We start from the raw sequence: 25,429 nt of genomic DNA, 5'->3' as shown, positions 1-25,429 counted from the left end.
TTTGAATGCATCAGTCTGTGTGCAATGAATAAATATAATGTACAAGTTACACCTTTTGAATGCAATTACTGAAATAAATCAAGTTTTTCAAAATATTCTAATTTACTGGCTTTTACCCGTATATGTATGTATACATATATGTATATGTATGTACATATATATGTATGTATGTATACATATATATATATATATATATATATATATGTATGTATGTATGTATGTATGTATACATATATATATGTATGTGTGTGTGTGTATATATATATATATCTGTGTGTGTATATATATATGTGTATATATATATATATATATATATATTAGGGCTGCAACTAACAAGTAATTTGATAATCGATTAATCTGTCGATCATTACTTCGATTAAAAATCGGATACATTTAAATTTTTTAATCCATCTGATGGTCCCATTATGAAACTCACCCACTGAGGCGTTGTTTACCCATCACTAATATTGGGGTGCACAATAAGTATCGGACAGATAATTATCTGGACAATATAAGGAAATATCATATTGATAAATCCCACAACTTGAAAAAATAACTCCGATAAAGATTTATTTATAAAAAATTAGCCAAGATCTCTACTGTGCTGTAGATGGATAAGGGGGCAAAAATCAAGCACTCCTTTTCAATTCCTGCCTGTCGTAAACTCCCTCTGAGCGCATTGTAAACAAACATGGCGTCGAATGTGTGAGACTTCACTGTTTCAGAGGAAGACATTTCATGTGCTATTTGCACCAAATGTCCTGCAGACATCAATATTCCACACATCGATCTTCCCCAGCCACCTGAAACACCAGCAATGCTATGACAGTGTTTTGAAATCCTATAAAGACGTCTGCTGCTTAAGAAGCTGCCCCAAATCCAGTCGCAAAGAAACGTGTGCACAAACTACAGTTCAATCTAAACTTCAAATATAATATAATATACATCAGTCTCCTTAAAAGTTGGAGACAACTAAAGGCCTTATTTTTCAGGGTGTTTGTGTTGTATGTCAAGTCCAGTTTGTTGGTAATGTGAACGCTCTCAATGTCTAAGCGGAGTATAATGTTTCCACAAACCTGTCTAAGACCTGGGATAGGAATCATTTTGGGCTGAACAGTTTGTTGCTGTGCATGATATCGTTATGATACCCGGTGTCATGTCTCAGCTTCTCAAAGATGCCTGGCTGCTTCACATGGACGCACCTGCATGGAGATGGCAGCAGCTCCAGGTGGAAAACGAAGATCATGGAGCACCAGAGCTTTGGTGTCACCCTGCTTGTAGAGTAAGTTGGGAATTAGTTTTTGCTAAAGAATGTGAGTACACACATTTTTACCAAATCTTCTAAAGGGACAATGCTGTGAAAAGTAGAGAGGTGCAAAGGTATAGGTAACCCACAGTACCTTGGTTGGGGTCCACAGTTACAGTTCATTGTCTTTATGTTTTTGGTATTTTTTGTTATCAAAATATCTCTTTGTATTGCTTGTCAGCAAATACATCATTTTGCAGTAAACAAAATATCACAGGTGTAGTGAATACTATAAGACTTAAGTTAACAGTAACTATATACTTTCAAATGACAAGTCTTAAAGCGTTTGTTCACACATGCACAAGTCTTTCTTTTGGTGGATAACCTAAAACAAAACCAAATGGTTGTAGAACTCGGGTTAATGCGGCTGTGCTTGTATTTTGAAGATATTTTTGCACTAAACAATAGATTGCTCTGCTATACTGTGTAAGTAGATAAGTTAGCAGTACCTCAACACATGGACACAAACGAGATAATATTTCTTTTATGTTGACTTAGGCGGGGCACCTTTTGATAACACTAAACTTAATCGGCTTTACTCTATCGCGGTTAAATTAATATATTTTAAAGCATATTATAAGTGTTGGCCGCAAGATGACACCAAACCAATCAGAGCGCTCTATTCCGTATCGTGGTTACTGATTGGCTCAGCCTCAGGCAGCATTATTATATTGTATTAAAATAATGTTATGTGGTTATTTCATTTTTAAAAGGCTCATAATATTAAGAATTGTATTTAGAAAGTCGCTAAAAGTATTTTATACTCTAGCTATGAAAATATTAGATTTGTAATGAATAAATCCTACTTTGTTCACCAACATAGTTGGTCTGGTGACATTAGCGGGTTTCACTATTGGCCTTTGAGAAGATGAATAATAAAATGGTTGCAGAAAAGTACTCACTTTTTGGAGATAATTGTGTTTTTATGAGGTAAAAATGTGTTTAATTTATTAAGTACTGCTCACCTCTCCTTCAAGGTGGGCCAGTGTGTGGTCGTCTTCTCACAGGCTCCATCTGGCCGCGCCCCACTCAGCCCAAGTCTTAACTCCCGGCCCTCGCCCATAAGTGCCATACCCGCCCCACTGGGCCCGGAACCGCCTTCTTTGCGATCACATTCTCCCGTCCGCAGCGGAGCGGCCGGTGTGGTTCTGGGAGCTGTGGAAGAGGCTCCTTGTGTTAACGGGCGATGGGGCACCTTGAGACCCCGACCTACGGGCAGAGTTGGCGCCAGAGACTGCAGCCCGTCCTCTTCCCAACAGCAGTCCCCTTCACAATGCCCTGACAGCCACCCTCTGGCGCCGCACCCGCCCTTACTGAACGGCTCCCTCCCTTCACCGCGGACCAGTCCGGCGCAGGCTGCATCTCCGTCCCTTCGCTCCCACCCACCCACCTCCACAGACTATGGCTGGGAGTCCACACCTTCAGCCGCTCACCTCCCTGAAGTGCCCAGCACTAACGGCGTCCATACACCTCCCATGGGGTCGCCGCGCACCCCGCCGGGGGCAGTGTCCCCCGCTGCCTTACGACGGGGCCTGGAGGCAGTTAAAAGCACATCTTCCTCGTCTTTACCATCTTCATTATCATTGCCTTCCCTTCAAACGCAGGGAGCGTCTCCCAGTGGAGGAAGCGTGGGTGCTGGAGCGGGACCCCCTGCCACCCCTCCGTCCTCCAGCCCACCACAGGCCGCAGGTGCAGACGGACACGCCATTCCTCCGATTGCGCGGCGCCTCGGCCACCATCCCCCTCAGAGTCTTAACGTGGGTAAACCTCTGTATCAGTCGCTGAATTGCAAGCCGATGCAGATGTACGTGTTGGATGTGTCCCGCGCCAAAACCACCGGCACCGTGTCTTGGAGAGTTTATGGAAACGGGACTCCTGCCGCTGTTCCGGGCCCGCCGGAGACCAGCCTCCACACTGTGGTGCAGGGCAGGGGAGAGCTTATTATATTCGGGGGTCTAATGGACAAAAAACAGAACGTGAAGTACTACCCTAAAACCAACGCCTTGTACTTTGTGCGTGCAAAAAGGTAATGCAGTCGGCAGGATTGGGCCTCAGCCTGTGACCAAACAAGGGAATTGACACACTCTGCCTTTTTCTCATAGGAAGGATTTATTGGGAATCTTTGTTAGATGTTCCACTTCACAACTTTCCCACCCCTAATGCTTCTGCAAAATACAACATATTTGCCACATTTTGATATACGAAAAAACAAAAAATTAACCAAGAGGTCATTGATTAGCTCTTGTTAGGCTGATGAACAAGACCGTAACATTTCTGCTGCTTCTGTCATTCTCTTATAGACTCAAACAATCGGCGCTGTTGACAGAAACAATTCAGACTACCTTGCTTTTAGTATCACTCTTAAAGCCTGCAATGTTTACATCAAAAACTGTGTGAGAATAAAGTGTGCGTGCGAGTGCGTGTGCGCGAGTGAGTGTATGCGTGTTAATGCACAGTGGCGGTTAAAAGTTGTGAGGGATGTGGCACTATAAACATGGTAAAACAATAAAAGTCCTCCATGTCTTTTGCTTTTTCTTTTTTTTATAATGAATCAAAGGTCCCTAAACTATTTCTTCATTTAATTGAAATAGAAACCAAAAAACTAAGTACTGTAACATTGATTTATTTAATTATAAAATAACTCAGAAAGTTACCAACGAAATATAAAAATAGTCACTGCCATAATGATACATTTGATTTAAATAATTCAAGCTAAATAATAGTCATTAACATATTTTGTTTGAATAAATGCATTTTACCATACCATACCATACCAACCTTTAAAATTTTGAAATAGTATCTACTTTAATGTGAAATTAATTTGAATCGAAATTATTCAAACTTGATTAACGAAAGTTCTTTATATTGGAATTTTGAATATAGCAAGAACTGAAACGCTAATAGTGATTTACATAAAAAAATTGGGAACACTTTTTATTCATACTTTGAAATGAGGAAAAACTTAACGATTACTGTATTTCCATTTATTAATTTAGCTATTAATTTAATTTTTAATTATATATTAATATCTGATATAGTTATCTGTTAATATAGAAAACTGAATTTGAGATAGGCTCCAGCGACCCCGAAAGGGACAAGCGGTAAAAAAATGGATGGCTGGATGGATTTATTTTAAGCATCGCCCTCTAGTGGCTGGAAAAAATACACCGGGCTCCAGTAACATTTTTGATAAGAAACAGCTTTATTGGCAATGAGGACAATTTATCAGTCAACCGCATAGTTGAATGATAGTTCAGACAAAATGAATAATATTTGTGTTTATTTAGATAGTTCAGACAAAATGAATATTTGCGTTCATTTAATAATTGCACACTTGACAAACCCCCTCCCCCCGACCAACGGTAACCTTTTACCCAGAGAGGGAAGGGGACTTCTTTGAGTATCCTGCCCACTGATTGGTTGACATTGATGGGTGGGTGAGGTGACGGACAGGGATGCATGCCTATTGGCTGCTCCCCGAGGTGATGGGCGGGGCCAGTGACAATGACTTTGGAAGTGGACACATGTTTATATTAGAGAGGAAGAATGGACAATTTGACATGATCGCCAAGTAAGCATTGAGAGGACGTGTGATGTATCATGTGATTGGTCGCTAGTTTGAATTGCTATTTACTGCTAATGTATTTTAATACCTTAGAAGCACTTTTGGGTACCAATACGATTGTGGGACTCTTGTTGGCTGATCGTTTGAAACTCGGCCCAAGGGTTTTAAAAATGTTCATTATTTACAAAATTCGCTCTATTGCAAGGTGTTTACAAGAAGATTTGCATATACTTGCACTATCTCCGTTTACTCCTGTTATAGGGAATGTGTCTCTTATGAGGACCTCCTAAAATAACATTACAAAATTAGGGGTTCTAATGACAAAATAAAATACATAAAAATATTTATTCTTAAAAATGATATCAAAGGTTTAGTTTATAAGTTGTGGACTGTTTTGGGACAGGAGGGTAAAAGGTGTAAGGATGTTATTTTATTTGTATAGCACCTCAAAACATCCATCTATCCATTTTTTACCGCTTGTCCCTCTCGGGGTCGCAGGGGTGCTGGAGCCTATCTTGCAGTTATCAAATGAAAACATAAAACAACCATATGATTGTGTTCATGTTTAAAGGGGAAATACACTTTTTTTGGAATTCCGTCTATCTTTCACAATCATTTTTTTTTTTTTTTCAAAGGATTTTAAATATGATTAAAAAAACGCTTGAAAGATGCAATAATGGGAGTCGCCATTGTAGCCTTCAAAGCCCTCTAAAACAACTTCAAAACCCCCCAACGTTTTACAAACAATACACACTGCAAGTATATATATATATATATATATATATATATATATATATATATATATATATATATATATACATATATATAATGTAGTGGCAGACACGTTCCTAACATTGTGTAATATGTTCAATGTTTACCGTATTTTGATCATTTTACGCAATGCCAGTTTTTTATTTCTTCAGCGCATTGATTTCTGTTTCCAACTGTGTTGCTACTTCCGGACACAAACGTGTGTGTGTGTCTGTGTGTGCGTGTGTGTGCGAGTGTGTGTGTGTCGATAACAGACAACAAAAATGACTATTTTTTGACAAATGAGGATTCACAACTTTATTTTTTTGAAGCTGAATATACTGAGGATGAACTACTGCTTATAGAAAAGGTGAGATGTTGGAGCAGACAAAAGCCGAGAGAGTAAGGTGAAACTGACTTTGATGCTATAAATGTGGAACTTGGAGCCATGCTAATTTGACATAAATGGAGTGAGTCACACTTTAATATCGATCATGATACACGCAGAACGTCATGTGTGTTATTGAAACTACAGTACATACGCTGTCTGGCTAGCTGTGTACAAACAAAACATGAAATGTGGGCTAATACTTTACAGATACTGTAATATGAGTGTTCATGTTTTTCAGTCCGTACAAATTGGTGTCTTATCGCAGTGTTGTGCATTACAAAGTCAAACGCGTTTCGTGTAGTCGTAGAAACCAGCTTGTCTTTTTCCGTAGCTAGCTTTTATGGCTTATACCATCAAAAATAGTTTCTCAATGTTCGCTCTTACAATAACAATGTCGCTACAGCTTGGTTATTATACAGGTTATGGAAGTATTGGCAGTTTTCAAAGGCATTTTTAAAATGATTAAGAGGTAGAATTGATTGCTCTCATTAGCTGCATTACTAGCCACCGAGAACAAGCCAATTTTTACATGTTAGAATGCGAAAAAAACCATACCCTTTTGTCTTGTCTCTCATAACGATTGTGAACGATAGGCAAAATTACCAAAAATGTGCAGTTCCCCTTTAAAATAGCTAGCGATTAGAACTGTAATTGCCAACTAGTGATTCATGCTCTAGTTGCCAGCTAGCAATTTGCAGACTATTTGTCAGCTAGCGATTACTGTGCCAGTTGCCTGCAAGCGAAGAGCGCTCTAGTTGCCAGTTAGCGATTAGCGCTCTAGTTACTAGTTAGTGATTAGTGCTGTAATTTATAGCTAGCGGTTCACACTCTCATTGCTAGCTAGTTATTTGAGTGCTAGTTTCCAGCTAGTGATTAGCGCACTAGTTGCCAGCTAGCAATTAGCGCACTAGTTGCTAGCTAGCGATATACAGACTGATTGCCAGCTTGCGATTTGCGGACTAGTTTCCAGCTAGCGATTAGTGCACCAGTTGCGTAAGCGTCTGTACGTGTGCCTTTTAAAAGATGTTGCCTGTTGCCTTGTGACATTTGATGTCAGCGAGTCCACGCTCAGTCTGAGTCTCACAGGCATAGCTTGAGCTGTTTTTGTTAGTTTAACAGACTAGCATCAGCAGTTTGTCGGCTCTAATGGCAGCTCATTTGAGTCTTTCACTGGTTTGTGTTACCTCTGCTTAATAAATAGATTGAAAGTGCTTCCATGGCCGTAGGTTCTTGTCAACAAACGGGGTATTGTTTGGATGACAAGTTTGTCATAGGGCTGGGCGACATGGCCTTTTATTAATACCTCAATATTTTTAGGCCATGTCACGATACACGATATATATCGCAATATTTTGCCTTAGCCTTGAATGAACACTTGATGCATATAATCACACCAGTATGATGATTATATGTGTCTACATTAAAACATTTTTGTTCATACTTTATTAATATATGCTAATTTTAAACTTTCATGCAGAGAGGGAAATCACAACAATGCCAATTGACCAAAACTGTATTTATTAAGCAGTGGCACAAACAATCATGCCATTTCAAAACAGAAAGTGCAAGATTGTCAGACATTTTAAAACAAGCTAATAGTGCACTTTTGTGCATGATGTCACTAAGATGACATATCAAAACAACACGGGGACGTGGCGAAGTTGGTAGAGTGGCCGTGCCAGCAATCGGAGGGTTGCTGGTTACTGGGGTTCAATCCCCACCTTCTACCATCCTAGTCACGTCCGTTGTGTCCTTGGGCAAGACACTTCACCCTTGCTCCTGATGGGTGCTGGTTAGCGCCTTGCATGACAGCTCCCGCCATCAGTGTGTGAATGTGTGTGTGAATGGGTGAATGTGGAAATACTGTCAAAGCGCTTTGAGTACCTTGAAGGTAGAAAAGCGCTATACAAGTATAACCCATTTATTAACACTAAATTAAAGTGTACTTTTAAAAGCAAATAAAGTGCACTTTTGTGCATGCTGTCACACAAGATATTTCAATAAGTGTCACATAAAAATGAGCTGCATATCAAATAGTATATGTCCTACGGTGTTGTTGTGGAAATAGTTGCTTCGGCATTTTGTGGGTGTGGCATCGAACGGAGATGTTGAGGTGCACAGTTTCAAGCACTCTTCATTCTCTAGCGGGTGACTTTTTAAATGATGCTACATATTAGCAGTGCTGCTACTTTTTGTAGCAACGCTTTTGCCGCATAATTGTTCAACATATTCCCGCTTGAAGCCAAACCACCGCCAGACGATGGACCCCGTGCTGTTTTTCTTGGGAATTAGTTCTTCCTCTATTTGTTACCAGATTTGCATCTTTTCTCTCTCATATTACCACCCGCACCACATCGTTAGCATCACAGTTAATGTTACCCATGTAGCTACCTCGCTGCTCCGCGAGGGCGTGTGACGTTGCTCACGTTACGTATGTAAGAAGGTGCGCTTGTTTTTTAAGTCTCTGTGAGAAGGAGAGACAACAAAGAGTGGGAAACGCATGCAGTTTAATGCCCGCAGCTAAAAGCAACTGCGTGACAACGTATACTCGAATATCACAATATAGTCATTTTCTATATCACACAGAGACAAACCCGCGATATATCGAGTATATCGATATATCGCCCAGCCCTAGTGTGTCACTTCAATCGTAGTTGTTTCTGTGAAGTTTAAAAGTGGTGAAAAAAACGTCTTTTACTGACCAGTTCCTCCAACTAAGACATTGTTTTCTTGTATGTTGGAAGGCGACTTGGAGCTCGCACACAGCCGCGCTACATCTAAAACCCTGCTCCCCTCTTTGCATGAAGGAAGAGGGACGAACACACAGCTGTCAGCGTGTACAGAGTGATCAGTGACACTTCCATATCAATCACTTGTCCATTTGGTTGTGGTTATGATTTAAGTTTATTTCAAACATGTTATACAGATGGCAGAAATTTTTACTTGAGTTTGATCAAATTTAGATGGATTTACTGTAACAGCAAAACGCTAATTACAGGGTAAAATCTATATTCGCACATGTGCTACTCTTTTTTTTTTTTTTTTCCTCCAGTACTCGCACTGCCTATATTTAGTTTTATATGTGACTAAAATGCTTGCACTGTACAGCCCTGGCACTAGTTTACAGCTAGTAATTAGCATGCTATTTGCCAGCTAGCGATCAGTGCACCCATTGCCTGCTAGCAATTAGTGTTCTTGTTGCCAGCCAGCGATTTGCGGACCAGTTTCCATCGAGGGGAACTAGGCCAATCTAGGCCATAGAAATGGGATTGATGGCACTCTGAAGGGGCCTGGATCTTGAAGAGCCATTCCTTTCAAAGCCATTCAAAAGTTTGTCTCGTTATTATATTAAATAAAATAAAAAAACAATTTTCAGAAGTTACCAATTTTTATCAAATAAATAATCACTAATAACAGATACATGTATAACATTTAGATCTAAATAATGCAACATTTCTCTAATTTATACTATGTCTGTGGGAATTATTGTAAAATATTGATTATAATTTTATCTGGGTTGTGTTTTCTTTGTAAATGTTCCAGTAGGTGGTTACATTATCCCCGCGCTTTGACAAGGAGAGCCTTATTTGGAATTTTCTCTCACCTAAGAAACTTGATTACACAATAAAAATGACACAGGCTACAAAATAACCTTCATGCAAATTAACTTTACTGAAATATTCCACACAAGAGTGTTTTAATTTTATACAGCTAAAAATTATAGCCTACAAATAACAATACATAAATACTAAAACTGAAAAAAGTATCACAATATATAAAAGGTAAAGGGGAAAGGCCCTTTTTTGGAATTTTGCCTATCGTTTACAATCATTATGAAAGACATGACGATGGATGGATTTTTTAAAATGCATTCTAAATAGTAAATAAATGCGATCAAAAGTCCACTTACAATGGAGCCTATGGGAGCCGTTCAATTCTGCCTATAAAGCCCCTAAAAACATCCAAACACCTCCATTAAGGTTTTATATACATGATGTAAAGGTATATGTAATGTAGTAACGAGCACATTTATTAACAACATTTAATATTTACATATTTTTATCATTTTAATCATAAGCGGCACATTAATTTCAAAACCGCATCACAACGTTCGCATTTTCATTACTGATTATTACTCACTGCAGACTTCATGAAAAAACATCACTTACTGTACAAGGTCTGCTGTCATTAGGATGCCGACTGCTAGGATGTTCATATATTCCTATTTAGATGAAGAACAACTCATAATCCTAGCAAAGCAAAGAGGGGTGGAACAAAGCATCTTTTTGTGTCTTTCTCGCCAATTCTGGGTCTAAATTGGCTGTCAAAGTGTACCAACTTTGTTCTTCTACTATCTAGTTGAGAGACATGATTTATGATCTAGAATAAACTTTGACTAGCAAAGGAAGCGAGGAAGCACCACACCACTCGATGATGTAAACATAGGCACACACGCTAGTGATCACGGCGCCGCTATAAATAGTTTGTCTGTGTTAGCGCTTATAATACCGATATCACTAATACTTGGTTAATATTCAAGTCATGAAATGTAAATAGAGTATTGTTGGTGGTTTTTGGATGGTTATTTATTGGGTTTTATGGGCGAAGTAGAGGATCTCCCATTGGCCCCGCTATACTGCTATCATGGCCTAAGCTCCAAAACAACCAAAGAAACTAAAAGTTTTGCCTGAGACATAAAAGAAAAACTTCTTAACCACAAGAAGCTCTTTGGGCTACCAAACTTTTATGATTGTGGGACTCTTATTGGAATTAGGCTGATCGTTTGAAACTTGGCCAAGGTTTTTACAAATGTTTATTTACAAAATTCCCTCTATTGCAAGGTGTTTACAAGAAGATCTGCATATACCTGCACTCTATCTCTGTTTACTCCTGTTAAAAGGACCCTGATAAAAAGACAGTCTGGGATCAACATTGGCCCAGCTTTCACTCGCTGGCGTGAGCTCAAAGATGAGGAGGGATTTTTCGCCCAATGCTGCCGTGGCTCTGTTCCTGCTAAACTCGTAAGTGACTTTTGATGCTCAAATCAAAATGCTAATGCTAATGTTAGCTATCAGAAATTTGCGTGGGAGCAATAAAAAACCTCCAGGTTGATAGTTTGCAATTCCACACTACTTCCTTCAAAAAACGTTCTCGCCGGTCTTTCTTTGATTCCGTTCTGCCTCTGCCCTTATACATTCTTGGAAGTTGCGCAATTCAATCTCATTTCTTGATAGTGTCTGCTATTTAACATCAGCAAAGCCCTTAGAGCAGTGTTTTTCAACCTTTTCTGAACCAAGGCACATTTTTTTCATTGAAAAAATCCTGAGGCACATAACCAGCAGAAATCATTGAAAAATGAAACTGAGTAGCCAATATTGACAGTAAAAAGTCATTCTCGCAATTGTTGGACATAGCTCTTGTCTCAAAGTAAGTGTACTGTCACGACCTGTCACATCACACCGTGACTTATTTTGAGGTCTTTGGTGTTTTCCTGTGTGTAGTGTTTTAGTTCTTGTCTTGCGCTCCTATTTTGGTGACTTTTCCTCTTTTGTTGGTATTTTCCTGTAGCAGTTTCATGTTTTCCTTGAACGCTATTCCTCGCACCTGCTTTGTTTTTGCAATCAAGACAATTTAAGTTGTGCGGACGCTATCCTTCTTTGTGGGCACATCGTTGATTGTAATGTCATGTACGGATGTACTTTGTAGACGCTGTCTGCTCCACACGCTGTAAGTCTTTGCTGTCGTCCAGCATTCTGTTTTTGTTTACTTTGCAGCCAGTTCAGTTTTAGTTTCGTTTTGCATAGCCATCCCTAAGCTTCAATGCCTTTTCTTAGCGGCACTTAGCGGCACTTGCCTTTTATTTGTTTTTGGTTTAAGTGTTAGATACCTTTTCTCCTACACGCTTCCTCCCGCATATTGTGATCACGACAAACCATTAGCTACCTGCTGCCACCTACTGTTTTGGAAGAGTATTACATGGTTACTCTGCCGAGCTCTAGACAGCACAGACACTCAACAACGGCACATTATTTGCGGATTATAATTACTGGTTTGCAAACATTTTTTTAAATCCAATTAGGTGAAATTACATAATTTCCCACAGCACACCAGACTTTATCTCACAACACACTAGTATGCCGCGGCACAGTGGTTGAAAAACACTGCCTTAGAGATGTCATATTTGTGCCAATATTACAGCAGACGTCATGTCAGTCTGACACTCATTGCACTAGTCATCATGGGAAATGTGGTGTTCCTTCTGGCAAAACACTACCGCTTTGGTCCACTGGTGCCGCCAAAATCAACCAAAACTGAAAGTTCTTTAGTGGGGCTTTAAGGCAGCTGTAACTTTTTTTTTTTGGAACATATTTTTGTGCATGGAGACAATGAAAGCAATACTTTGTCTTGCAGAGGAAGCCTGTCTTGTTGAAGGAAAGCCATGGTGGCAAAGCAGTATGACTGACAGTTTTCTTGTTTGGCTTCCCTCCCTGTGTAGACACACACACACACACACACACACACACACACACATTTACACGCACACACCCACACCCACACACACGCTTATCACCAGGAGGACAAAGTGTCAGCTGTATGAGATGAAAACAAGTCCACTCCCGCTGATTTCTTAGGCCTTTCGTCACACGATGGCGTCCACCGTGTCGCCTGTAACCGCCAGCATTTTCGTCCCCTCGCCGCCCCGTCCAGCCGTCTGGCCTCCTCTGGACTTTGCCCTCGGTGCCTTGGCGTGCTGCGCCGCCTGCGTCTTCACCAACCCTCTAGAGGTGGTCAAGACGCGCCTGCAGCTTCAGGGGGAGCTGCGTGCAGCCGGAACCTACCAGAGGCACTACCGCGGGGTCCTCCAGGCTCTCTGGGTGGTGGGGTGCACAGACGGGCTGCGGGGTCTGCAGAAGGGGCTCTCAGTGGGGTTGGTGTACCAGGGGGTGATGAACGGAGTGAGGCTGGGCTCCTATTCTTATTGCGAAGCCCTGGGCGTCACCTCGTACCATGGAGGAAGTGTTCTGTCAGGCGCGGGGGCCGGAGCCCTCGGAGCGTTCGTTGCTTCTCCTGCTTACCTGGTAAGTTGTTTTCCCGCCCGCTTATTTTTCTACCTCTTATGTGCACATTTTTTGATGTTTTGTCTTTGGAAGGTGAAGACGCACCTGCAGGCTCAAACAGTGGAAGCAATTGCAGTCGGCCATCAGCATAACCATCTGGTAGGAACAACACACTAATTACTATGCAATACACACACACATACTACTATATCTATATGTACTCAATACACTACTACTATGTACACAATACACTTCTAGTATGTCTCTCTGTACACACTACACTACTAGTATATGAATATGTACTCAATACACTACTACTATATCTATATGTACACACTACACTACTGCTATATACACAATACACTTGTAGTATGTCTCTACACTTACTTCTCTCTGTACACAATACACGGCTACTATATCTATACTAGTATTTTACTCTGTACACGATACACTACTACTATATATGTACACAATACACTACTCCTCATCGGCGGTCACTCGAACGAGTATGACGATCCTCCTGGTAGGGGTGTATCCCTTTATGGAGGATGCCTGTGCGTGACTTTGTTTTACGTGGGGAGACTGGTGCACAGACAGTCACCACACGATCCTTGACAGAATCGGGTCAGGGTCCAGTGGCATGGAGTCCAAGACGACCGGGGACCCTTTTTGCTGCAGCCTTCGGCCGCCATCCCAGCCGTTGTGGTAGTTCTTAAATCTACCGCCTGCTCCGCCGTTGAGGTCTTCACCGTATCCCTGGCTAGGGGGCAGTCAGGTTCTAGGGGTAACAGTAGTAAAGGGGTTAACCTCCTAGTGCCCCAAGACCCCATAGAGGAGCCTCCACTGTAAGGCTGCAGCTAACGATTATTTTTCTATCGATTAATCTATAGATTATTTTTTTCGATTAATCGGTTAATCTATAGATTTTTTTTTCGATTAATCTATAGATTATTTTTCCTTTTACCGATTATTTTTTTATTCAAAATGAAGATGAAAAAATAAATGTAGGCCCGTTTTTTCAAAAGGCATAGCTTTTATTTACAAAAAAAAAGAAGTATGGCCACTCAGTCAACATTGACAACAACATGACTAAATATTCTGTAACAATGTAAACATTTAAAACTTTTAACATTTAACAAAATTAAAAGTAGCTTATTTGCTTTTTAATGTGCAAATATAAAAGTCAACATCCAGTGCAAATCTTAATATTCTGCAATAGTATAAGCATTTCAAAAGTAAAAGTATTGCTTATTTTGCTTTAAAATGTGCAAAAATAAAGATAAACATCCAATACAAAAAAGTGCAAAACTAAATATTCTGTAACAACAGTGTAAACATTTCAACAAAAGTGAAAGTATTGCTTATTTGCTAAAATGTGCAAAAATAAAGATAAACATCCAATACAAAAAAGTGCCAATCTAAATATTCTGGAGCACTGTAAACATTAAGTATTGCTTTTAAAATGTGCAAAATAAACATCCAGTCCAACACAGTACACAATAACCAATTCTACTCATTCCAGTGAGTGACTAACAGTTGTAATGAAGAAAGGTTAGCATGTCTACTTGCTTTGCTTCTTTTCTTGTTTACAATATTCCCAGCAGCTGAAAATAGGCGCTCAGAAGGGGTCGATGGCTGGAACTGAGAGCTAATTACCGGTAGCCTTCACCTCAAGCCAGGACTGCGAGTGAGCTGAGCTGCAGTTTAAGTTTCTAGAAGGTCAACGGGCTCATAGTGATGTTACTAGTAGTTGACTGGGAGGTGTTTATTATCATTTGGGGAGAGTCCGCTGCCTGATGCTCACCTGCTAAACACCTATCTGCTCCACGCTGAAGCGCTGACTACATGCGCTCTGAATACGCACTGCTGATTGGCTGATAATGCTTTGTGTGTACCAATCAGATGGTTGTGTGGGTGGGACAATGCTGCGTGCTGAGACAGAGGCAGACGGAGCAAAGCAGCTTGTTAAGACTTTAGCTTTAGCTTAGAAACTCGTTCGGTACACCCCCGTACCGAACCGAAAGCCCCGTACCGAAACAGTCAATACAAAACACGTACCGTTACACCCCTAGCAGATACAAATGACACATTCATGTTTTTGTGTAACGATGACAACGTATGCTCGCGCGGACGATTGACTAGTTGATGGTTTTCTTTTCAAATGTTCGTTCATAGCGTTGTGCTGCTGTGATAGGCCATTTACGCTCGACACAGTGTGCATACAACAACATTATTAGGCCGTTTATTGAAATACTCTCACACTTTTGACCACTTTTGGCATGCTTTTCCCCCCTCGCTCGCACCGCTCGCATCGTCTTCTTTGATCGTCTGCTTTGCGCTTCGCCATGACGGTAGTGTGACGTAAATATGCGACGCGTGGACGCACAAAAACGGCGTCGACGTATTTACGTAACCGATGACGTCGACGCGTCGTTTCAGCCTTACTCCACTGCCGGATGCACTTTAACGTCACTACTACTATATCTATATGTACACAATACACTACTACTATATCTATATGTACACACTACACTACTACTATATCTATATGTACACAATACACTACTATATCTATATGTACACAATACACTACTACTATATCTATATGTACACAGTACACAACTACTATATCAATATGTACTCAATACATTACTACTATATCTATATGTCACAGTACACAACTACTATATCAATATGTACTCAATACATTACTACTATATCTATATGTCACAGTACACAACTACTATATCTATATGTACACAATACATTACTACTAGGGCTGCGAATCTTTGGGTGTCGCACGATTCGATTCAATATCGATTCTTGGGTCATGATTAGATTCAAAATCGATTTTTTTCGATTCAAAAACTATATTTTTCCGATTCAAAACAATTCTCTATTCATTCGATACATAGGATTTCAGCAGGATCTACCCCAGTCTGCTGACATGCAAGCAGAGTAGTAGATTTTTGTAAAAAGCTTTTATAATTGTAAAGGACAATGTTTTATCAACTGATTGCAATATTGTAAATTTGTTTTAACTATTAAATGAACCAAAAATATGACTTATTTTATCTTTCTTAAAATATTGGACACAGTGTGTTGTCAAGCTTATGAGATGCGATGCAAGTGTAAGCCACTGTGACACTATTGTTCTTTTTTAATTTTTTTTAAATAAATGTCCAATGATAATGTCAATGAGGGATTTTTAATCACTGCTATGTTGAAATTGTAACTAATATTGATACTGTTGTTGATAATAATTCATTTTTGGTTCACTACTTTTGGTTTGTTCTGTGTCGTGTTTGTGTCTTCTCTCAATTGCTCTGTTTATTGCATTTCTGAGTGTTGCTGGGTTAGGTTTGGTTTTGGAATTGGATTGTATTGTTATGGCATTGCTGTGTATTGTTTTGTTGGATTGATTTAAAAAAAATAAAAAATAAAAAAATAAAATAAAGAAATACATTTTAAAAAAAAAATCGATTTAAAAAAAATGAGAGTCGATTCTGAATCGCACAACGTGAGAATCGCGATTCGAATTCGAATCGATTTTTTCCCACACCCCTAATTACTACTATATCTATATGTACACAATACGCTACTACAATAGCTTTATGTACACACTACAGTACTATTATATCTATACTAGTATTTCTCAATACACTATTAGTATATCTATGTACACAATATACTACTATTGAACTGTATCTATATGTACACAATACACTACTAGTATGTCTCTGTGTTACAAAATACACTACTACTACACAGGGGCGGATTAAGAAATTTTGGCCCCCTGGGCCTGACATGGTCTTGGCCCCTCAACCCCCCGCGCGTGTGGGCGCACACACACGCACGCACTATGCAAGAAATACTGTATACTGTGAACAGACATGCACACTGTACTGTACAGAAGAGTGCACATACTGCACACACACTATTAGGTATACCACACAGACACTGACAAGCACAGGTTTCACACAGACACAGGGGGAGGGGATAAATGGCCTAAAAATAAACATTTTTGAAAATGATTACGCCCACTTCAGTGATGGTGCATTGGGTCATTTGAGAGATATTATGTATTGGAAGTTGGTAGCTATCATGAAATAAACCCCCCAACCCACCCAAAAAACTAAATCGGACATGATTTTTGCCCCCTTTTCCTCCCTTCTATCATTAAAAATAAAATAATATCTTAGGAAAACACATTGGCATAACGGCAGCTGTGCAGCAAATTGAGGCTCAAAGTCTGTATCTATTTGTGGTTAAGCTTGAGGAGAAGGAGAAAGGTAAAATGATAACATGCATCGGAGAGCACCACAAAGAAAGGTGTAGGCCAGTTCATGGTACAAGGGCTGCATGCAGGTCAAGATAGCCCATTTCCAAGAATGCTATAGTGGCTGGACAGGCACTGGACATGTCCTGAACTCAGTGTCAGACGTGGCTGCCGAATACTTGGATGAAGTGAAGCAGCTGACAGATCTCATGCTGCCCCATCTGAAGACTGTCCTGGCCAGGCAGAGGATGGATGAGGAGACCTTCCCAATGGACCCTGTCAGTGAACAGGCTAGTAACATTGATGGCACCCCTGTGCACAACATTGGGATGGAGAGACAATGTGGCAAGGTGGACTACAAACTGAAGAAGTTGGGCACACTGAACGCAGTCAATAGGTCAATAATTTTACAGAAGAGCCAGGAGCTTCAGAGGTTTCAAGGCAGCAGCACAAGCAAAAAGGGAGGTTGAACTCAACTGGAGTAAATTCATGAAGGCAAAATTCGAGAGTAGGGCAGATGAGAAACAAGAGATGGCTCAAAGAAAGGAGAGTAAGAGACTAGACATGCTGGACACACTGAAATCTTTTGATGGCCCCTTCACGATAGTGGGGAAGTTGAAAAGTTCCTTGTGGATGAAAGTCTGCACAAGAATGCAAAGCTGCAGAGAATGAAGCTTGAGGTTCAGTTTGCCAGAGAAAGCACCAAGCTTCTGCCTAAAGTCAATCCTATCTTCACAATCCAGGTGACACTTCCCAGAAATGGCAAAAGTGCAATTCTCCAAGTCATAATGGATACTTAGAATTTAATGGTGGTGGTAAGTATTCATGAAAACAGGTAGCCTAACATTAGTGAATGGGTGAATTCTGGAAATAACCTAAAAATCTTACACAGTGCACCTTTAAGCAAGGGGTTTCTTTCGTGCTTTCAATTTTGCAAAATCATCCACCACATCATTGAAGTCCAACTCTCTTGTCAGCTCACTCTCAATTGCCATTAGAGATAACGCATTTAATCTTTTCTGAGTCATTCTTGTGCGCAGCTCATTTTTTACTCTTGACAAAAGAGAGAATGAGCGTTCTCCCTCACAGTTACTGACCGGTAGAGTGAGAAAAATCTGTAGCGCAATGTATGTATTAGGAAACGTAGGCTGTAGTCCAAAATGTATTATTGTTTTGAGCAGTCCTGAAGGGGTCCTCTCCTCATCAGTGTTGTTGAGCTGTATAAAAGATTTGAACTGTATAAGCTCCTGTCCAAGACTTTCATTGAGGTCAGATGGGTATGATTCAGTGAGAATCTTGGCCTTGTGAAGGACTGAAGCATTGGACTCTGTATCCAAAGAGAAAAGGACACTGAACAAATTGTTCAGATGTTTGTAGGCCTCCAGACGGTGATTAAGGCTTGAACTCAGTTGATCAACAGAGGCAATAAATGTCTCTATTTGAAACAGTTGCCTTCCCTCAAGCACAACATCTGGGGATGCTGATTCATCAGCAAACTTTTTACGTTTCCTCGTCCGTTCAGCCCTGTAAGATGGGGTGCCACCCAACATGTTTAAGGCTTTCTGCTCAAAATGATCAAATAGATCTCTTTGGGAGAGAACAAAGGTGCGCAGAGATTCCAGCAATCTAACTGCTGTACCAAGGTCCATGTCTGCTTTTTGAAGTTGCAGACTTGTGGCCTGAAATCTGGACAGAACAGTGTCCCAAAAGCCTGCCATGAAGGCCATCTCAAGTGAATCCAGCTTCCGCACTAGACTGTCAGCTTCAGTTCGTGTGTCTCGTTTCTCTGTGTCATCAGTGGAAATAACCTGTAGTGCTGCTTTTATTTTACTGTAGTTCTGCCACAGTGCTTTGGTAGATTCTGCACGGCAACTCCAACGCGTGTTGGATAAAGCTTTAAGTGTGAGATCTATGTTGGAATTGCCAAATACCCTGTCCCATCGGTGTGTGGATGCAGTTGTGAAGTTGTAAATAGACTGAATCAAGTCAAAATACTTAGAGACTTCATTTCCACATCTGTCAATGCTGTTGACTCCCACCAAATTCAAAGAGTGAGCTGCACATGGAATATAGTGTATTAATGGGTTGCTTTTCTTTAAGTGAGCCTGCAACCCATTATACCTCCCTGACATGTTGCTGGCATTATCATAAGCCTGCCCCCTGCAATTTGACAGCTCTAACCCTAGATTTTCCAACACAGACATGACACAGTTAGCCAAACTTTCACCTGTATGGCTAGTAATGGGCTCAAAACCCACAAAGCGTTCAACAACACTGCCCTCTTTGCTAACAAAACGGAATATGAATGTCAATTGGTCCACATGAGATAAATCTGGGGTTGAATCCACAATGATAGAGTAGTATTTGCTTGCTTGCAGTTCATCTGCTATAGCCTGTTTGGTTTTTGCACCCATCAATTCAATGAATTCCTCACAAATGGTGGAGGACAGATATGAGGTATTACCTCGACCCATCTGCCCAAACTTTCTGATGTGATCCTTTAGAAAGGGATCAAATTCAGCCAGGACCTCCAGAATACCAAGGTAGTTCCCATTGAGAGGAGACCCTAACGATTCATTTTTACCCCTAAATGCAAGGCCCCTTTCTGCAAGGAATTTAATGACTGCAACAACTCTTTGTAACACCTGCCTCCAATAGCTGCTCTCTGCCTGAAACTGTTTGAACAGGTCTGCATCAACTGTGGCACCTTTGGCGCGGTTCAAGACTGCTTGCATGCAGGTTATGTGCTCAGCACTTCGCTCATGTTCACCAAATCTTTCTGAGTGTTTCCAATCACAATAGCCTGTCACAAAAGAATGCGTTTTTGGGGAAAACAGTTTGCATGCAAAGCAGTAAACATTACCAGTAGAGGGAGAGTACATCAGCCACTCTCTTTGTACTCGTTGTCCATTGGGCAAGTGTGAAGTAAAATGTTCATTGTTTAGGCATCGGGTTTTGCCTCCTAGCCCACTGTTCCTCACAGAAGCTGGATAATGGCTGTGACGGTTGTGAAATGATTTTGCACCTCTTTGAATAAGAACTTCCTTCATTGACTCAGTGAGGGTCTCAGCCCATTTAGCGGGATCACTAGGTAGAGTTGTCACTGTAGATGGTGTTGAAGAAAGATTCAGCTCATTTTCTATGCTGTCCAGAGGTGCAGTGACCTCACATTCATCCGAGCAACTGGCTACTGCTGAATTGGTTGAATCATAAGCATCAGAAGCATTTGGTTCAGTGTCTACACTTGTAGTGGTCTCAGGATCTTGGGAGCTACATGCTAGCTCAGGTGCATTGCTAACCTTAGCTGAATTTGCAGTAGCATTTATAGAATTGCTTTCAGCAGATGTCTTTGTACTGAAGAAGCTGGAGATATTTGGAACACTCTCAAGTAAAACTGATTCCTTTTTTTTCTTTTCTTGCTGAATTTTTTTTCTAGCTCCTCCACTTAAACGTTTATGATCCATATTTCCCTTCTTTCTTTGCACATTGGCTCTTTGCCTATCACAACAGATAAACCAACTATGTGTGTGTGTGTGTGTGTGTGTGTGTGTGTGTGTGTGTGTGTGTGTGTGTGTGTGAGTTTGTTTGTGTGTTTATGATCGGTGCTGCTTCCTTCAAGTGTGTGAGGTGATTTAGAAAACTAGCAACCCAGCATCAACACTCCAAAGCAGAGAATAACAGCTTACTAGCATAGACAATTGAGAGCAGAGAATCAACTGATTCGTCTGATAGACAGCAGGAGAGCAGAGTGGTCAGTGATGATCGAATCAAGAAAATGTCTAAATGGCAAGGGAACAGACTGATTTGTACTGAGGAGAAAGAGAGAGAGAGCCAATTACAGTGAAATATATTCCAAAAGAGCCAAGTGACTAGCTGAAGGCAGGGACAAATGCCTTGGAGTGACCAACAAGAGTGCAAAGTACCAAATGGCAAAATGTGGAAAGACCAACAGGCAGATCTGCTTTTACCTCTTATCTTCACAACCAAAAAGTTGCTAAATGATGTTTTCAGTCGCTAGCCAGGTATGGCCAAAAGACGCGAAATCTAGCGGCAAAGTCGGTCAATCACATTGACAGTGAAACAAATATTTTGAAAAGATAATAATTGTACACCTTTGTGCACTTTAGTCTTCTATCTAAATATTTTCACAAAGGACACCAAGGCAGCTTGCTAGCTATGATGGGAGCAACAATGTCTGATAGACAGCAGGAGAGCAGAGTGGTCAGTGATGATCCAATCAAGAAAATGTCTAAATGGCAAGGGAACAGACTGATTTGTACTGAGGAGAAAGAGAGAGCCAAGTACAGTTAAATATATTCCAGAGCCAAGTGACTAACTGAAGGCAAAGACAACAGCCAGATACCTTAGCAGAGACCAACAAGAATTCAAAGTACCTAATAGCAAGATGGCGAGACCAACACAATAAATTGTATTAGGATTTAATTTATTAACGTTAATCTTAACAGCCAAAAAGTTGCTGAATAATGTTTGTAGTCGCTAGCCAGGTATGCCCAAAACAAGAGTCGCTAAACCTAGCAGCAAAGTTGCTTAATTGCAACACACTCTAGGATTCAGGGGAATTAAGGATAATAAAGATATTAATTGTACAACTTTTTGTACTTTTTTTCTAGTTTTTTGAGTCGCCAGCCATGTATGGCCAAAAGTCGCTAATTGAATGCCAACGTTGCTTAATCGCCAACACACTGGGACTCACTGAAGGACTGACTGAATAAAAAAGATAATTAAGATAATTGTGTACTTTTCTCTTCTGATATTTTCTCTAAGGACCCCAAGCTATCTGCAAGCAGCAATAATGTCTGACAGACAGGAGAGCAGAGTGGTCAGTGATGAATGGCAAGGGAACAGGCTGATTTGTACTGAGGAGAAAGAGAGAGAGAGAGCCAATTACAGTGAAATATATTCCAAAAGAGCCAAGTGACTAGCTGAAGGCAGGGACAAATGCCTTGGAGTGACCAAGAAGAGTGCAAAGTACCAAATGGCAAAATGTGGGAAGACCAACAGGAAGATCTGCTTTTACCACTTATCTTCACAACCAAAAAGTCGCTAAATGATGTTTTTAGTCGCTAGCCAGGTATGGCCAAAAGACGCGAAATCTAGCGGCAAAGTCGGTCAATCACACAGTGAAACAAATAATTTTAAAAAGATAGTAATCGTACAATGTCTTGTACTTTTGTCTTCTTTCTTAATATTTCTCAAAGGACACCAAAATGTCGCTATCTGCAGGCAGCTTGCTAGCTATGATGGCAGCAACAATGTACCTTAGAGTGACTGACCAACAAGAGCTCAAAGTACCTAATGGCAAAATGTGGAGAGACAGACACAATAAATTGCATTAAGATGAAGAGAACTGTTGCTATTATTAATCTTAACATCAACCAGAAAGTCGCTAAATGTCACCAGCCATGTATGGCCAAAAGTCGCTTAATTGGCCACACACAGTAACAGAGAAACTAACAAAAAAAAGATCATAAAGATAATAGTTGTACAACTGTGTGTACTTTTGTCTTCTTTCTAAATATTTTCCCAAAGGACACCAAAATGTTGCTATCTGCAGGCGGGAGCGTGCCTATGTTCCCCGGGTCCTATGTTCCCCGGTTGTTCCTGGGTCTTTGTATGCGACCGGGGAACTTAGGACCCTTTTTCTAAAAAAGGGTCCTATGTTCCCTGCATTGTATCTGGCGAAATTGCGAAATTGTGCCCTGACCAAAACCATCCCTAAACCTAACCTGTCACAGGGCGTTGTGGAGCACTTTTTTTTGGCGAAATTGTGCCCTGACCAAAACTATCCCTAAACCTAACCTGTCACAGGGCGTTGTGGAGCACTTTTTTGGCGAAATTGTGCCCTGACCAAAACCATCCCTAAACCTAACCTGTCACAGGGCGTGCGGCAGCAGATAGAGCAACTCAAACGCGAACTTCCTTCCTTCGACAACTTAAACGCGTCTCTGTCATGCGTGTCTGCGTGCGTCTTACTTAGTCGCGCATTGGAAGCAGCGGGGAACATAGAACCCTTTTCTGGAAAAAGTGTTGTACGTTCCCCGCAGCGGGGAACATAGAACCCTTTTTTTTAAAAAGGGTCCTTAGTTCCCCGGTAGAGGGGAACATAGGACCCGGGTAACATAGGGACGGGGAACATAGGGATGACCCGCTGCAGGCAGCTTGCTAGCTATGATGGCAGCAACGATGTCTGCCAGACAGGAGAGAGTGGTCAGTGACGATCGAATCGAGAAAATGACAAAATGGGTCAAAGACCAAAAAGTTATTAACTGACAGCAGTGACAAATGTCAGACTGTAAACTTTCTCGAAAGAAAAGGACAAAATGGGAAGATGCTGATAATAACAGCAAAATGGAAAATATAAGAATTTCCAAGTAATGCTCAACTCAAGTGTGTGTGTGTGTGTGTGTGCGCGCGTTAAACTTCTTGTTGAATGATTTCAAATTATCTCTGAGTCTGAACTGAGGGAAAGGAAACCAAATTTTGAGCAGTCTCTCACGAGTTCAAAATACCAAATGAGGAGATTCTAAAAGAACAGACCGGTTTATGAAAGACTTGATGGGGGAGGGGCACAGCTAAGAATACTTGAGTGAGATTCTGTGATCCAAATTCGAGATAGAGCTTTTTGATAATGATAATTTGTCAGAGTAAGGTTGTGTAATCAAAATTTGAGAATGAGCTTTGTCAATCAATCAAGAATATTTGCATTAAGTTCTGTGATCAAAATTCAGAAACAACCTTTAATAATTGATAAAGAATATGTGAGTGAGGTTGTGTGATCCATCCAATTTGAGAATTAGCTTTGATAATAATGATTGAGAGCCTCTGGCCCTCTGTGGATCATGGCCGCGGGGCCAATTTTGCCTGGCCCCTTGGGGCCTCTGTGGGTCGTGGCCGCGGGGCCAAGTTGGCCTGGCCCCTTGGGGCCTCTGACCCTCTATGGATCGGGGCCAAGTTGGCCTGACCCCTCGGGGCCTCTGGCCCTCTATGGATCATGGCCGCGGGGCCAAGTTGGCCTGACCCCTTAGGACCTCAGGCCCTCTGTGGGTCGCGGCCGCGGGGCCAAGTTGACCTGGCCCCTTGGGGCCTCTTACCCTCTATGGATCGTGGCCGCGGGGCCAAGTTGACCTGGCCCCTTGGGGCCTCTGGCCTTCTGTGGCTCGCGGCCGCGGGGCCAAGTTGGCCTGGCCCTTTGGGGCCTCTGGCCTTCTGTGGGTCGTGGCCGCGGGGCCAAGTTGGCCTGGCCCCTTGGGGCCTCTGACCGTCTATGGATCGTGGCCGCGGGGCCAAGTTGACCTGGCCCCCTGGGGCCTCTGACCCTCTATGGATCGTGGCCGCGGGGCCAAGTTGGCCTGGCCCCTTGGGGCCTCTGACCGTCTATGGATCATGGCCGCGGGGCCATGTTGGCCTGGCCCCTTGGGGCCTCTGGCCCTCTGTGGGTCGCAGCCGCGGGGCCAAGTTGACCTGGCCCCTTGGGGCCTCTTACCCTCTATGGATCATGGCCGCGGGGCCAAGTTGGCCTGGCCCCTTGGGGCTTAAGATTATTATTTTTGCAAAAGTAGTTTTGCTTGGGTCGCGGCCGCGGGGCCAAGTTGGCCTGGCCCCTTGGGGCCTGTGGCCCCCTGGGCCTGGGCCCGGTAGGCCCGGTCATTAATCCACCTATGCTACTACATCTATCTGTACACAATACACTACTACTACATGTATCTGTACACAATACACTACTACTTCGTCTATACTTGTATTTCTCTCTGTACACGATAGACTACTACTATATCTATATGTACACAATACACTACTACTATATCTATATGTACACAATACACTACTACTATATCTATATTAGTATTTCACCCTGTACACGATACACTACTACTATATCTATACAGTATGTACACATTCCCCAACACTATAAATAACATACACACTATTACTACTACTACTACTACTACTACACTACTACACAATACACTACTAGTCAGAGGTGTGGACTCGAGTCAGACTCGAGTCATGAATTTGATGACTTTAGACTTGACTTGACAAAATGTAAAGAGACTTGCAA

The 25,429-nt window shown here is 41.4% G+C and overlaps 2 protein-coding genes across 13 annotated transcripts in view; both read left to right on the top strand.

The window, feature by feature from the left end:
- Window positions 1-3,821, top strand: part of fbxo42 (F-box protein 42) — a 36,893-nt gene extending 33,072 nt beyond the window's left edge. For all 5 annotated transcript variants that reach the window (XM_062053298.1, XM_062053318.1, XM_062053330.1 and 2 more), the window contains exons 9-10: window positions 1,166-1,282; window positions 2,284-3,821. In XM_062053298.1, the coding sequence (XP_061909282.1) occupies window positions 1,166-1,282; window positions 2,284-3,336 (1,170 nt within the window). In that variant the 3' untranslated portion in view covers window positions 3,337-3,821. The remainder of the gene's footprint in view (window positions 1-1,165; window positions 1,283-2,283) is intronic.
- Window positions 3,822-4,799: 978 nt separating this feature from the next.
- slc25a34 (solute carrier family 25 member 34) overlaps window positions 4,800-25,429 on the top strand; it is a 54,599-nt gene continuing 33,969 nt past the window's right edge. The window contains exons 1-4 of one of the 8 annotated variants that reach the window (XM_062053144.1): window positions 4,800-4,877; window positions 10,913-11,033; window positions 12,424-13,091; window positions 13,161-13,229. In XM_062053144.1, coding sequence (XP_061909128.1) covers window positions 12,660-13,091; window positions 13,161-13,229 — 501 coding nt within the window. In that variant the 5' untranslated portion in view covers window positions 4,800-4,877; window positions 10,913-11,033; window positions 12,424-12,659. Of the gene's footprint in view, window positions 4,878-5,921; window positions 5,992-10,912; window positions 11,034-12,423; window positions 13,092-13,160; window positions 13,230-25,429 lie in introns of those variants that run through there. The other 7 variants (XM_062053135.1, XM_062053127.1, XM_062053170.1 and 4 more) reach the window with 7 other exon arrangements.

Source organism: Entelurus aequoreus, linkage group LG01, assembly GCF_033978785.1.
Source record: "Entelurus aequoreus isolate RoL-2023_Sb linkage group LG01, RoL_Eaeq_v1.1, whole genome shotgun sequence".
NCBI lineage: Eukaryota > Metazoa > Chordata > Actinopteri > Syngnathiformes > Syngnathidae > Entelurus > Entelurus aequoreus.
This window is presented reverse-complemented; position numbering and strand designations above follow the sequence as displayed.